Genomic DNA, 16,169 nt, shown 5'->3' with positions numbered 1-16,169 from the left:
CCAGTACAGACGGCGAAATTTTGTGCAGATCTGCGCAAATGTCTTTGAGCACTGGTCTACAACTCCAATGCAGTGATGTAGTATATATAATATGCTCAATGACAACATGCAGACGGTAATTGTTTTTGGATAGGCTATATAAGGAGAGAGAGAGATGCTGTAAGGTCTTATACGAGGTTCTATTACAAGTAGTGCTATAACAGGTTAAATTTTGAATGCAGAAAGTTCTCTCAAAACTACAACGATTTTGCTCATAAAACTAATAGGAATAGGCTGTCTCTATTCTCGAGGACTCATGACTGTTTTATTATTATTATTATTATTATTATCGTCTCAATTGCGTGTTTAAAAAATAGGCGTTATTTCATAATTCATATCGTCTAATTATAAAGTATACACCACTTGAATTATAGCTCGTTGTGCAATCTAGAAATGACATGTGAGCATATTGCGTGAAACAGGTTGTGATGATCAAATTGCTTACAAAAATAGAAGGCTATACGTTTGCAATAAACACGTGATAGTCTGTGATCGGCGGGGTTGCACTTCGCTGGATGTCGCAAAATAATGTGATGCAAATTGTATCCTGCAGTTGCACATAAAAACTGAAGTGTCGGCAGAAGTGCCAACACCGTGTTGTTTGAGGAAGCCGAAATGCACGCTATAAGCTCACGCCGGATGGCGTGAGGTCTGAAACAGGATACGTAATGAATGCTATAAAGAAAAGTACGTAGCTGCTGGAATACTTAACTTTAATCCACAATTGGTGAACATTGGTCTTGTTACTGTACATGCTTCATTAGATACATAGCAAAGGATAAATGGCGCCTTGCTAGGTCGTAGCAATTGACTTAGCTGAAGGCTATGCTAACTATCGTCTTGGCAAATGAGAGCGTAATTCTCAGTAAACCCTTCCTAGCAAAGTCGGCTGTACAACTGGGGCGAGTGCTAGTAAGTCTCTCTAGACCTGCCGTGTGGCGGCGCTCGGTCTGCAATCACTGATAGTGGCGACACGCGGGTCCGACGTATACTAATGGACCGCGGCCGATTTAAGGGCTACCACCTAGCAAGTGTGGTGTCTGGCGGTGACACCACAAAAACTATACCGATTTTGCTCATGAAACTAAAAGAAAATAGACTGTGCCTATTTTTGTGGAAAGAAGACATTTATTGTCGTCGCAGCTGTATTTTTCCTTTTTTTAATAGTTGCTTTATTATGGGAGTCGTGCTGATGTTAAATACAAACGTTATAGTTCAGTGCTCGCAGTGGCGTGGTGCCAGAGTTCCCTAAGAAGTCGCGGCTATCCCTTTAGACAAACAACCCACAGTCGGGATAGGCCTCATATAGCACGGTTTTGTCCTGAGGGATGCCGGCGTCCTACTCTATTCTATGTATAGCTTTTGTCAGCATCGATAACTCTGATTGCCCATCAGTGTGCTCGCCGGAGCACATTGTACTGAAGACACTGTGGTGTGAGGCTGCGGTCACTTTAGGTGGAAGGCTTCCTGTTTTCCAAGAAGCAGTCTTTGAAGTAGCCATCTGTAGCATTCTCTGGAGGGCGGGGTGGTGCAGCTAAGTTTCCCTTTTGTGTTGGCTAAAACCATTGCATCAGGGCATGTCGTGTACCGCAAAGGATAGCAGAGAGCCTGGTCAGGCCAGCAGCCACAGAGGGGTTGCAGTGGGGCTGCAGAGAAGCAGCAAAGGGCTACAACCCATTGCGGACATCAGGCAGCTCATTCCATGAGGCTTTCGGCGGAGCTGCTGGCCTCCCTGTAGGTGGATTTAGGGAGGGAGGGAGGGAGAGAGGTGAGGGATGAAGGGCCTCGATTTTCGGCAGTATATTGAGGAGAACGCACGTTCAACTACTGCCCACTCTGCAGTCTTTTAGGACGACGATTTTCCCCAGTATATGTGTTGCATTATGACCCCGTCATTATAAGTGCTGGCCTTTTCATGACAATTTTGAAATTTAATTAGAACTGTGATGCATTTTTTCCATCAGTTGTGGTACCGTGTATTGGCTTCTGTTACTTGTGTTGCAGGGTGCTTTTTGAGCAGGCGTCTCTAGCGAACTCTGACATCAAACGATCGATACTACATGCTCACATTTAATACACTTTTTAAACTCCTCTCTGCCCATCGCCAGCATCTCATCAATTGAACATAGTTCCAGCCAAAAAGAATAAAGATAGTACCCTACACCCCTGCCTTTTTCCCACCAGCTTGTAGGTGAAGGGTAGAGTTTGAGTCTGTCTGTCACTAGTTTCGAGTAGTATTGCGAATTTTTTTCCCAGCAGGGTAACACCAGTTGTATGGTATCATCAGTTATTATAGTTGTGTAATTAGGTCTGATCTTTATGATTAATTATGTAATTAGGACCTATCTTTACTTCATTTTCCCAACCAAAATAAATGAAGTGCACTAACCTAGCCTTCCTCTCCTGCATCTGGACTTTTTCCATGTGTTGGGGGTGCACTTGGGCTTTCCTTCCAATAGAATCAGGGCTCAAGTCCCGGAAAGGGCACCGCCATTTTTAATTTCCCATCAATTCCAAGCACCTCTGGTGGTATAATTGTGTTAGGAGGGTGCACTTGGACTCTGCATCAAGTAGGGGGAGCAGCACCACTTTTAATTCCTGCCATTTCCGGGTGACGGTCAGGTGGGATGTGAGCACAGCCCTGGGACAAAGAAATTCCTACCAAAATTCGAAATCCCCACCAAAATTCGAAATTTCCGCCAAAATTCGAAATTCTGGCCAATAGGGTACGTGGGGGGAGGGGAGGGGGGGGAGGCGTTGGGGCCCATGTGCAGGCTGAGAAAAACATGTGACATCATCCAGTGGTGGGCATAGTAGGGGACAGGAATGGGCATGGTCGGGGCGGGGGGGATTATTGATTAATTTAATTAATTGTCATATCAATTTGATATCAAAATTGCACCAATGCCGCCCCTACCCTACTACTGGCATCGTATGACACTTGCACTGACAAACTAAATCACACTATTTTACGAGTAATCGCATGGTAAAAATCTGGTACTATTTGGAACAGCGAGAGAACATAGCAGTCAACATCCTTTAATTTTAGTAGCTCCACAAGTTATAATCATCAATGAGTAGCCTCCACTGTACACGGAAAACCTGCAGAAATTTGTGGAATTTCTTCCTCGTCGAACTGATGCCGTTATGAAGGCTACAGGCGGTGTGAGATAGCATTAGTGTGATGTCTTCTGAAGGATGACTAATTTTTAGTCCAGTGTGCTAATTTACCAGCAGAACATGAGAGGGCATTTGAAACTGCTATTCCAAGATACATGCTGGTACAAGCATTTACTCATCAAGAGCCAACTCCCTAAAAATCTTTAGTAAATTACCACCTGTAGTTGGTACATGGTTTGGAAATTGTTCGAATTGAAGATGTACTACTAGTTGTCATAAACTCTTTGAGGCACCTGTGTCATAGCAAATCAAACTGTGTCAAAACAACAGGGTGAATTTGAAATACTCGTTACACTGGCACAAAACCCCATAGTGGACCTGCAGTGCTTCATAGGTCACACTTTGAACTTGACAAGCGGTAAATTACTTGAGTAGTAATTTAAAGCATGAATAGTGGAGAATACAAAAGCCCAGCCACAGCCAGAACGACTTGGGAATATGAGTGAAATGTCACTAGTAGCATCATTTCACAGTTGAGGAGAAATTTACAATAGGGAGCAAACATTTAGCAGCTGAATGCATGAGATTAGTCAAATGGTACAACCCAGTGATCGGATCATTTGCTCGCCATAACTGACCAAAAACTTCCAACCAGCGCAGTGCATGTCCACACCAGAGATCATGGAGAAACCTCTAAGTGAAACATCTGCTAGACTGTAACAGCATCGAGAGGTTGCTCTGTGTGCGTGGTGACGAAACATATGCTTTCCCCTCACTCAAAGGCACCACTTGGCTCCACGATCCTGGTCATGCTGAGTGGACCGAGGAGTAGTTGGGTAGTGTCCTTCTGACAGATAATTTGCTGTTTAACATGGAGATTGATTCTCATCGTCTGTTCATTTGGGGCCTCTAAGAATACGTTACAATCCTGACAATATATTTACCTAACCTATGGCAGCACTGCGTTTACAACTGAATATCTTTCTTAGGGACACTGTCACGTTTGTAATCTACTGAGACAACATTTCGCTGTTGTATGTATGCATTTTTGGGTCTAATTGACTATCCTTGGTAACAAAGGATTGCAGCCGTTATATTACCACCATGGATGATTGGTGACCTCCAAAGTGCACTTGACAGAATTGTTACCGCAAGCCATGCTGGTCTGCTTCATCCACAGTACGCCACCGAGAGCAGAGTACACCATACTGATATTCTGCAGTACTGTAGGATTGACCTTGAAATGGTTTTGATGAGTATCAGAATAATTTCGAGAGAAGAAGTATGCTCAAAAGCACAACACAGAAGTTATTAATTCAGACACGTCATCATTAGACAAAAGTTTAGATGCCTATCGTATACAACTGTAAATACTATCTTTGTTCATAAACTGGCAATGAGGAAAGATAGTCTGAAACTGACTTGGATAAAAAAAAAAGATGAAGAGTGCAAAATTAGAAATGTTGAGATGTGTTCGAGTCACTAGCCATGTAACAACTGCATCACGCAAAATCAGACAATATTTGTGCTTAATAAGCCGTCGCCAGTAATAATTCTAAAATTATTTAATTCTTTTTTATCATTATGTAGTTACTTGTCGGGTTTCATAGGTTACACAATGTCTCTTTATTTCTTCTTTTTATCTACTGACTGTCTGGAGATGACCACTGACTGGTGAAAACCAGTTAAGACATTTTGAAATGGCCATTACTTTCATTACGTTGTTGTATATTTATGTTGGGGACAATTTGTATTAACAATGAGAAGCACACCTGTAGTCCTCGTAACCCTCTTGTGGTCTGATGACTTCCATTTCTGCCTTTAATGGTTCTAAATTTTCTCCTGCATGTACAGTCACTGTCTTTGTTGGAGACAAGCAGGAGATGTTGACTACCAGCACACCGGCAAAGTGTCCTTCCTGTGGAATGGGTTGCAACCACACGTGGTAGCCAATTGGAGTAACATCCCGTGGCAGGTATGGGCCATCTGTGCCTGTCTCGGGGATTTTCAGCTCGCGTGTGCTGCGTCCATGGTCCTGGAACGTAGAATTTTGTATATGATGTTTCTAAACTAAAATAAATAACCTTAAAAATACAATTAACTCTGTAAGTACCACAACTGCACTGAAATGAAGGTTTTATTGAAATAGGCCTACAAGTATCAACATCATTCACTCTTTCTATGTGTGTCAAAATGTTAAATGTACACAGTTAATGACAAAATACTGTTAACTGTTACACATGGATGAAACTTACCCCATTCGCGTGTTTCTCTATATTTTAAGAAGAATGCATTTCCCAGGACAGGCAAAGATTACGTCTACAATTGATATCAAAAAAATTGGCTAGCGGAAATTGCAACCAGAGTTAAAGTTCGGTACATAGCGGACGTGAATGAAATTCAACATTCCGTATTTTTCTGTTTACCTTGGGAAACGAGCGCCTCTAATTTCAAAAATTACAGGAAACTGATCTTGTCAGTATTCCAGACTCGTTCCAAGAAGGCACAATTTTTTTCTACAAACAGAGTATGCTAGTATTGTCCGTAGATGTAGTGCATGTTAACTAAATAAATACACTCTGAGATGACCAAAGTCAAGGGACGCCTCCTAACATCGTGCCAGACCTCCTTTTGCTCGCTGTGGTGCAGAAACTCGACGTGACATGGACTCAACGAGTCACTGAAAGTAACCCCAGAAATATTGAGCAATGCTGCCTCTATAGCCCTCCATAATTGCGAAAGTGTTGCCAGAGCAGGATATTGTGCACGAACTGACCTCTCGATTATGTCCCATAAATGTTCGATAGGTTTCTTGTCAGACGAGCTGGGTGGCCAGATCTATAGCTTGAATTATCCACAATGTTCTTCATACCAATTGCGAACAATTATGGCCTCGTGACATGGTGAAATGTCATCCATAAAAATTCCGTCATTGTTTGGGAACATGATGTACGTGAATGACTGCAAATTGTCTCCACGTAGCCGAACATCCTGAGGACGCAGTCCATTCCATGTAAACAAAGCTCACACTATTATGGAGCCACCGCCAGCTTGAACAGTGTCTTGTTGACAACTTGCATCCATGGCTTCGTGGAGTCTGTGCGACAGTCGAACCCTACCATTAGCTCTTAGCAACTGAAATCGGGATTCATCTGACCAGTCTACGGTTTCCCAGCCGTCTAGGGTCCAGTTGATATGGTCACGATCCCAGGAGAGGCGCTGCTGGCGATGTCATGCTGTTGAAAGGCACTCACATCGGTCGTCTGCTGCTATAGCCCATTAACACCAAATTTCGAAGTACTATCCTAACTGATGCATTTGTCGTACCTCACAGAGTGATTTATGCGGTTATTTCACGCAGTGTTGCTTGGCTGTTAGTGTTGACAACTCTAGGAAAATGCCACTGCTCTCGGCTCTTAAATGAAGGCCACCAGCCATTGCGTTGTTTATAATGAGAGGTAATGTCTGAAATGTAGTATTCTTGGCATACTCCTTACTCTTGAGACTGTGGATCACGGAATACCGAATTCTCAAATGATTTCCGAAATGGACCGATCTCTGCATCTAGCTCCAAATACCATTCGACATCCAAAGTCTGTTAATTCCCGTCGTACAGCCAAGATCATGTCGTAAATCTTTTCATGTGAATTACCTGAGCACAAATGACAGCTCCGCCGATATACTGCCCTTTTATACATCGTGTATGCGATACTACCACCATCTGTATATATGCATATCTCTATCCCACTACTTCCCTCACCTCAGCGTAAATACTCACTCTAGTTGAATAAACAATGTGCAGGCCTTGTATGCCTTATGTTCGAATCCAAGTGAATTTCTTTTTTTATCCACAATAAGAGCCACATTTTTCTATTCAACAATTTGTTGTCTATGGACCGCTCCACTGTATTACATGAAACACATTTTGATGATGTGCACCTAATTTCGCACAGAAGATGCGATGGAACTCTTACTATTGATCGATGGAGTTACTACTTCTGGTGAAGAGTGACCCCCCAGGAGGCAAAAACTTGAATTTACTACCTCTGTTTGACATAATATGTGAGAATAATTTACATAGTTTCGTTGATGTTACGCGATAACAGACTGACAGTCTGTCATACGACATAGGTCTGCATGTGCACCATTCGTTCTATAATAGCTAATGACAGTACATAAGAAAGGTCAAATATCTGCAGCACGTCGCCTTCAGTCGACTTACATTATTGCCAGCCGGAGTGGCCGAGCGGTTCTAGGCGCTTCAGTCTGGAACCGCGCGACTGCTACGGTCGCAGGTTCGAATCCTGCCTCGGGCATGGATGTGTGTGATGTCCTTAAGTCAGATAGGTTTAAGTAGTTCTAAGTTCTAGGAGACTGATGACCTCAGATGTTAAGTCCCATAGTGCTCAGAGCCATTTGAACCATCTGAACTTACATTATTCATATGCCATGCCTCATCATCAGCTGACTTTTCATGACCACGTAACTGGTCTTGCGAAGGAAGGAAATTTGACGGAGTCAGAGACATGGGATGGTACTCCCGAGTGCAATGCTCAACCATGGATAAAACATTATCGAGGTACTGGAGAATCGAGTAGGCATGTGGGAACTGGTCTTTGATGTGGAACAAACCATGTCCGGGGCAACACGCAATGGTGAAATCCTTTTTAAACGTGGTGCAGTTGAAACATATTCTGCATTTCCCAGATCGGTAGATATAGTTCAGCGTTGGCTTCTTAAAGGTGGACTACTTAGCAAACGTGCAGTTATCAACGAGAAGTTTGTAATGATCATCCACTCTGCCAATTAGCGTTTGCCGAGGTTAATGTCAATCGTCATTGGATGAATCTGTATTTGTATTTCCGATGAATCTGTATTGTCCTTAGCAAACGATGGTCCGACACGAGTATAAAAGGAGCAAAGTGCCTGTTTCAACCACTTCATAGTGGCCGCATACCTGTGGCAATTGGGGCTGGAAGAGTGCTGCCCACTATACCCATATTATGAGTAATATTATGGTCCCATCTGTGGAACAACTATATTCTGAGGAAGAAGTTTTTCCAGCAGGACTGGTCACCTACACATGTGACAGCGACGATAGAGGAATGGTTTGCAGAGCAGAACGAGAGTTCTCTTCTCGATTGGCCTCCTTCTGCACCCAGGACTAAACCACACAGAAAATGTATGGGCACAGACGAAGTAGACCATATGAGAAAAGTGGTCTGATCCCACGCCAAAAACCCGTGATGATGTTCGGAACGTCACCCTAGTTTTCTGGGAGCAGGTGGGAGAAAATGAGACATGTATTACCCACCTCGTAGACTCCCTTCTTCTCAGACTGCAGACAGTCTTTGAAGTTTAAGGCTTTTGGGCAGGGTAATAAATGACATGAAGGCTCATGCTATGCTCTTTTGAGGGACGAAAATATCTTAATAAGAACTGTGAACCTTTTCTTTCAACCATATCTGTACCACTATTTTAAGTGTATTATCATGTACTGCCCTCGTGTCATGTGGTGTGTTGTTGAGGAGGGGGTGGGGGAGAGAGGAGGGTGGCTCTACCTAATATCTGATTGCTTCTAAGCAGTTGCTTACTTGTGCATCCTTATGCTATGTCAGTATGGTGTTAATTATTCTACAACACTCAAAAGTACAAGTGTTCTTTATTTTTATGAACAGGTCTGTGCACCACATAAGCAACGGGGGACAAGAGGGGGCACTTGCCCTCTCCTAGAATTTTGGAACAGCCTTCTTACTTATTACAGAAATCTAGAAATGACTGGCAGATTTGGCGCTGTCGAGCACGACAGGAAGTACTTCATTAGCCAAGTTGCAACTTGGTGTCACTGGCTACTTCAGACATAAGTGTAGCAGCATCGGTGATGCAGAAACTATTGTACATCAGGATAGTGGATTCAGGATGGCATTCAGGACGTTGGGTGCAAACTGCCAATTCATCAGAAGTCGTGGAATCAGAAATGCTCCATCAGCAAATACATTCTTTATTCATTGAGATGCTCGTATACTAGCCGATGCCAGTGAACCCCATGAGAGTGTGGCTGCCTCACAAAGCAGTGTACTTGACCACAGTGGCACATGGCAGCCAGGTAGGAGAGCCAGCTCAACTGAGTGTAGTGTCAGCATGTAACCCTACGGACGTGGTCCCGATCTCAGGCGTCGGCAGTCTGCCGGCAAGTCTGTGGACAGGTGGCTGCTATGGTAATCGGTCAAGTGTTGGCGCACTGGCTCTCTGGCTCCTAACCCAAGACCACTTACAGATTCCCTGATGCCAGAAGGAGTCATCCTGGATGTGGAACCAGCTGGCTGGCTCTAGTTGAAGCTCCGGTAGCAGCACATCTAGCAGCGCTTCGCCGACCAGCCAGTAGATAAAGCGGCTGTACATGACGAAGTTGACCGCCCCCCCCCCCCCCCCACACACACACACACACAGGACTGTCGATTGGCGTGGAGTTAGTGTCGATAGCAGTTGAAGAAAAGAATACTGTTAACTCAGAGGTGCGAGTATTTATAGACGATTTTGTAAAACGCCTGTAAAATTTCGTAAAATGCTTCTTTTATCGTTAATTTAGTTATTTTGCGGCTGTCAGACTCGGGTATGGGAATTTGACATGGAAAACAGACTTCGTTATGAAATAAAACTGACCGTACACCTAATGCAAACACGTATCTCTTAATGCTTTTCAGATGTTAAAGTACCTCAGTTATGAAATGAAAAAGTTACTTTGCAATAACAATGGTAAAAATTATTTCGCGTTCTTATCCCTTTAGCGTTTAACACAATCCCTAACAGTGCATCGGTTTATCCACTCCTATATCAACAGTTAAGCTCGTCTCACATTTATACTGAAACAGTCAATGCTACATTGCAACATTTATCTAACAGGTAATCACTGATTATTGGAGCCTTCTTTAATAACCTGCTAAGACCAATATGTTCCCCACGGAAGTTACTGACTTACAAATTCTCTTTCAACCATAAATTTCATACGTAATCCCTCGAGTTGTTCTGATAATAAAACCGAATCAGTAAGACACTGTTACCCTACTATCTGACACAATATTTTCAACTTTTAATCATATTTTCTTGCAAATTATTCCTACTATTTATGCGCGACGCGGTTGCGCGCGACCACTCAGTAGGTAACCAAAGCAACGGCTCAATTCTGCGTACTGTCTCGGCACGCAAGTACTGACTTGGGAGCCAATGATAAGTAAGGAGTATAAGTACGTAACCAGTATATCCACAACTGCTTTGCATTTTTTAAAGAGAATCTAGGTAATTTTGGACTAAGAAGGTCAATTCATAGCCATAACACAAGAAGTGGACGTACAGTTAATGTCCCATATGCTAAGTTGGCAAAGACCCATAACAGTTACAAAGGTCTTGGTCTTGTCTACTTCAACAAATTACCTGAAAATGAATACACAGTCCCAGTAGATAAATTTGAAACTAATGTTTGAGATGGATGAAAAGTGAACGAATTTACTATACTCAAGAGTTCCTTGTGCATGTTTCAAAAGATCCATATTTCTCATGAGAATGAACACTAAGCCAACAAGAAAGTTTATGTGTCACGTTGTGTAACTATTTATTACCGTATTGTTTAGTGCACTTTTCTCGTTTGATCCTTGTCATTCTCTTAACTAAGCAGGTAACTGATTTTTTAATTGTTCTGTGAGGAAACTTTCTGTTGTTACTGTCACTGAACTAAAAATGCAGTGTATCTATGTCGCATTATCTAGTTATTTTTTTTTTTGCACTTAATGACATTTGACTAAGTTCGTATTATTACAATTGTTATTATTATTATTATGTTAACTGACGACACTGATTGCATGTAAAGATGCTCAAAGGTGAAATGGAACATCCGTATTTGTTTCACTATGTCATAACATTACAACAAGATTCCCACAGACAAATAATTGCATACTAACTGAAACGCATGCGGCTAGCTTGTGGAAAATCGTTTTTGCGGTGGTTTTTGCCGCACCTTCTACACCCTTGTTTGGTTCGATCGCCCTCTCGAAACTTTCTGTCAGAGGGTTTCTTGTGCAAAGAACAGGGGGCTACTTGAGTGCGTTCGTGTTGCCGCTGGGTCGACTTGGTTGCAGTGCCTGAGTTGTGCGGTGGCTCCCCATGAGGTGCGGAATCTGGTGACAGGGGCCAGAGCAGTCGGCTGTAGCGTGTTCAATGTGGCTGTCACTTGGGTAATAGCGTGGGCAGCTTTACGATTGCTAGAGGCATGTGCTCTGGTAACATCCTGATGTGTGATATTCTGGAATTCTGTGGTGCGGAGTCCTGCGGAGCCCCCAATGAGTTGGAGACATTGTGGCGAACTATTACAGGAGTCGCCTATGGCCGCGATGTTATCTCTAGTCCGTCTTGAGGTCTAAGCTGTGGTGTGGTGGCTCTCTTCTTCGGGGTTCTCCACAAACCGGTGAGAATTATCTGGCTCATTATACTGTTCCCGCTCCCGGTTACATCTGAAATCCAAGTAATGTGTTTTTCTTTTCTGTCAAATTTTGAACAATGTCGTGACCTCAAGCTGATCGGTTTTTGTTAAGTTTTAAATCAGTAACTATTATGTGTTATCACTAATCCAGTCCTCGTTTTACGTTTGTGGGTTACTTGTGGTAACAAATTCATGTTTCAGGTATTTTCATCCAAATGCTCTGCTTTGTTTAGGGCAGAATGAATACTGATGTCTTAAAAAACGCACGCAGCATCCATTTAACCGTGAGACTTGTACAGGGCTGTGTGCTAACGTTTGGAGCCAGGTTCTTAAGTTAAGTAATCTGGTTTTTTAGTCTGTCATCTTGTGGGAAGTAAGTCAATTGTTATCATTACTTTACTATTCAAGTTCTGTCTACTGTGGGAGCTGTTACAAAAATTTGCTATTTATTTTCAAGGTATCATTACTGATTTTTGAGCTGTCTGATTGAACTGAGTACCTTGTAACACAGTAAGTCGGCTCTTATAGATAGATACCAGTGGCGTCTCCGGGGAGTCTGTGGTCGTGCGTCAACGACTGAATAAAATTAGGAAATTATGTTATTATTGTTAATCAGTATCAAGTACATTAAGTCTGTGATTTTGATTGATAATGCTTCAACTCAACTATCTACCGCTAGCCTACCCCCTGGCAGTCTGCAACGCACTAAACCTCAGCCAAGGCGTTGGCATAACATCACTGCTGAATCCCTCGCTGTGTGAGTGTCACTGCACATGCGTCAGCCCCATCCACTGGTCAGCCAGCCTGCAGGCTATATGTTAATTCTTTCGTCAATGTCTCGGCGTGTTGTTTGCTGTCTGGCTAGCTTGTGTTTCTTGTGTACACGAAGACTGCAGTAGTTTTGAGATGGGTAGTGAAAACATTATGCAAAAAGTATTGCACAATCCTTTTTAATTACTATCTTACACAGAGAAGAAACTGATTATTGACAATGGCAGACCATGCCCTAACTTAACACTATCCACGTGTGTAAAGGCAAAATGTCGTCATACTGGAATGGGATTTAAGAGGCATTTTTGTATGCAGTTGAACGAATTATCTGACTGGCTTTGCGGCGACGGCGTGATGAGCACATTTTTTGTTGAACGTGTCTGTTATTTGCAGCAAAAAACCTATTAGGAGTAAGCAATGGTATTGTGCTTCAAATCATCTTAATACTGCAGGGAGGAAACATGTGAGTCTGGAGTTCACCTTTCTACTTTTTTTTAAGAAACAACAAATTTATTCCATGCTCTGCTAGAATTGATGTTCTTCTGACTTCTCTACGAAGGGCAGAAACAGAATTGTACAATGAGAGAGTAAGAGACAACAGCGAAAAACTTAACAGATTAATTAATGCAGTTTGCTAATTAGCGAAACAAGAACTATCCTATTGAGGCCACGCGGAGAATTCAGAATGTGCGAACAAAGGAAATTACATGAAATATCTTCTTGCAAATGCCGAGTTTGATCCTCCAATGAAGGAACGTAACGTCTATGGTTTTCTGCTGCACATCGGCAAGCATTCAAACAGATTAAATAAATGCGTTAGCTGATGTTTTGAGAGATGATATGTGTAATGAAATTAAGAATATGGATTTTGTGGCTGTTATGCTTGATGAAACATCACATATAAGCCATAAATCACAATTATCAACTATTTCTGTTACTTTTCAGTATCATAAAAAAAGTTGTGGAACGATTTCTTGGGTTTCACAATGTGAGTGCTGACAGAACTGCAACAGCTCTTTTTAATCATGTCACTGAAATAATGGACCAATATAACAGTGGGACTAAATTAATTGTCCAAACCTATGAGGTCGCTGCCATCATGAGTAGCTACCTCAATGGACTCCAAAGAAAAAAAATTGTTTAAATGGCTCTGAACACTATGGGACTTAACATCTGAGGACATCAGTCCCCTAGAACTTAGAACTACTTAAACCTAACTAACATAAAGACATCACACACATCCATGCCCGAGGCAGGATTCGAACCTGCGACCGTAGCGGTCGTGTGGTTCCAGACTGAAGCGCCTAGAACCGCTCTGCCACACCAGCCGGCCATACATACTGTGAGAACAAAGAGGTTTCGATAATGTTATTTTAATACATTTATGAAACTTCTACCATGTTATGACTGAAAAATGGATTTGTAGGATCATGAAGAATTTTCAGAACATATTTCTAATAAGGTTTAATACAACTTACTTGCCCATTCAGATGATTTGTTTAATATACTTCAGTCCAAAAACATTGACATTTTGTATGGCAGCACAAAACTCATAGACTTTCAAAAGCAACTGCGAAGTGAAAGAGATTTTCGAAGCAGTGTGGTCTTCCATTCATGGTAATGTGGAAAATGAAGTCCTGATTCAAATACAAAGGAGAAAAATTTAATGGTGAAGCACAGCAAGATTATTGATGACATCACCAATCAGTTACCAATTAGATTTGCAGTATTTAGAAAGCTGGAGTATTTTAATTTGATAAAACCAACAAAAACGGCTCACTAAAAAAATAAAAAAAAAGAGAGAGAGAATTTTCCTAATGATTTATTGAATAAAGTGAATTTATTTATGACTGTGTTTTCAACGTAAGCAAACTCCGGAACGAGCGTCGTGTATCGTAGGCTTCTAATGAAGGGTTGGACAAAACATCCGAATCAGAATTTTATTGTCTCATAACGTACAAGTTAAATCACTGACTTTATGTACAGGAGACTCGTCAATTTGTACTATAAATTATCTGTTGGATTTACAGAAATATACAAATTAGCAATGCTGGTCTCAACAATTCTTTTCACTATGTCATCTGTCGAGAGATCATTCTCGTCAGTGAAGAGGATACACACCTACCGCCACTCTACTCAAATGTAGAACCAGATCACTAACTTAAGTCTTATCCCCACCGAGAAAGAATTACTTCCCAACTTTTGAGAGGACAAATTCAGGTTCTACAAAGCAATAATGAAGAAATTTCTGCAGAAGAAAAGATGAATGAATTTCATTTATACCATTTGGTTGTGTTCAAGCAGCTACAGTGCTTACAATGAAAAGATGTGGGATGGTCGAATGTGTGTGTGTGTGTGTGTGTGTGTGTGTGTGTGTGTATGTGTGCACTTGCGAGTAGTTGTTTTCCCACTGTAATGTTTGTTGAACGAAATGAAGAGTTCATGTCAGTCATCCACCAAGTATAATTAATTTTCATAATCTCAATGTAGTAGTAAATTTAGACGCAAGACAAATAATCGTGTGTTCTAGTGTTGCAAAACTTTGGTGTCTATGCAGATTTGGTTGTTTTTATTCATTTTATTTTTTGTGTTGAGAGAATGTCCTCGAAACATATTATTCGAATAAGGTTTCTTAGGATAGAAAAGTTTTCAGGTTGCCCATCCTGTACATTCAACTGTGCTGCAAACGGTTTCGTATTTGTCCTGTTTTATTAATTATACAGTGATGATTAGATTAGATTAGATTAGATTAATACTTGTTCCATAGATCATGAATACGACACTTCGTAATGATGTGGAACGTGTCAGGTTAATAAAAGATGTCTGTACAAGATATTACATTACACAAAATATTGCGTGACACTAATGTTTAAGTTGTTGTTGTTGTTGTTGTTTTTTTTTTTTTTTGTTTCTTTCCCCTTAATTTATATCTAAAAATTCAGCCAATGAGTAGAAGGAGTTGTCATCTAGAAATTATTTTAATTTATTTTTAAATGTTAGTTGGCTATCTGTCAGGCTTTTGATGCTGTTTGGTAGGTGACCAAAGACTTTTGTGGCAGCATAATTTACCCCTTTCTGTGCCAAAGTCACATTTAACTCTGCATAGTGAAGATCATCCTTTCTCCTGGTGTTATAGCTATGCACACTGCTATTACTTTTGTACTGGATTGGATTATTAACAACAAATTTCATAAGTGAATATATATACTGTGAGGGTACTGTGAGGATCCCTAGATCCTTAAATAGATGTCTGCAGGATGACCGTGGGTGGGCTCCAGCAATTATTCTGATTACACGTTTTTGAGCAATGAATACTTTTCTACTCAACGATGAGTTACCCCAGAATATGATGCCATACGAAAGCAGTGAATGAAAGTAGGCATAGTAAGCTAATTTACTGAGATTCTTATCACCAAAATTAGCAATAACCCTAATAGCATACGTAGCTGAACTCAAACATTTCAGCAGACCATCAATGCGTTACTTCCAGTTTAGCCTCTCATCAATGGACACACCTAAAAATTTTGAAAATTCTACCTTAGCTACAGACTTCTGTTCAAAGTCTATATTTATTACTGGAGTTGTGCCATTTACTGTACGGAACTGTATATACTGTGTTTACCAAAATTTAAGGAGAGTCTGTTTGCTGAGAACCACTTAATAATTTTGTGAAAAACATCATTTACAATTACATCACTTAGTTCTTGGTTTTTGGATGTTATTACTATACTTGTATCATCAGCAAAAAGAACTAACTTTGCATCTT

General features: G+C 41.3%; 1 protein-coding gene across 2 annotated transcripts in view; it reads right to left on the bottom strand.

Annotated features, from left to right (window-relative positions):
- LOC124546164 (aminopeptidase Ey-like) overlaps positions 1-16,169 on the bottom strand; it is a 225,205-nt gene that overhangs the window by 185,573 nt on the left and 23,463 nt on the right. For both annotated transcript variants that reach the window (XM_047125016.1, XM_047125017.1), the window contains exon 3: positions 4,932-5,194. In XM_047125016.1, the coding sequence (XP_046980972.1) occupies positions 4,932-5,194 (263 nt within the window). The remainder of the gene's footprint in view (positions 1-4,931; positions 5,195-16,169) is intronic.

This window comes from Schistocerca americana, chromosome 1, assembly GCF_021461395.2.
Source record: "Schistocerca americana isolate TAMUIC-IGC-003095 chromosome 1, iqSchAmer2.1, whole genome shotgun sequence".
Taxonomy (NCBI): domain Eukaryota; kingdom Metazoa; phylum Arthropoda; class Insecta; order Orthoptera; family Acrididae; genus Schistocerca; species Schistocerca americana.
This window is presented reverse-complemented; position numbering and strand designations above follow the sequence as displayed.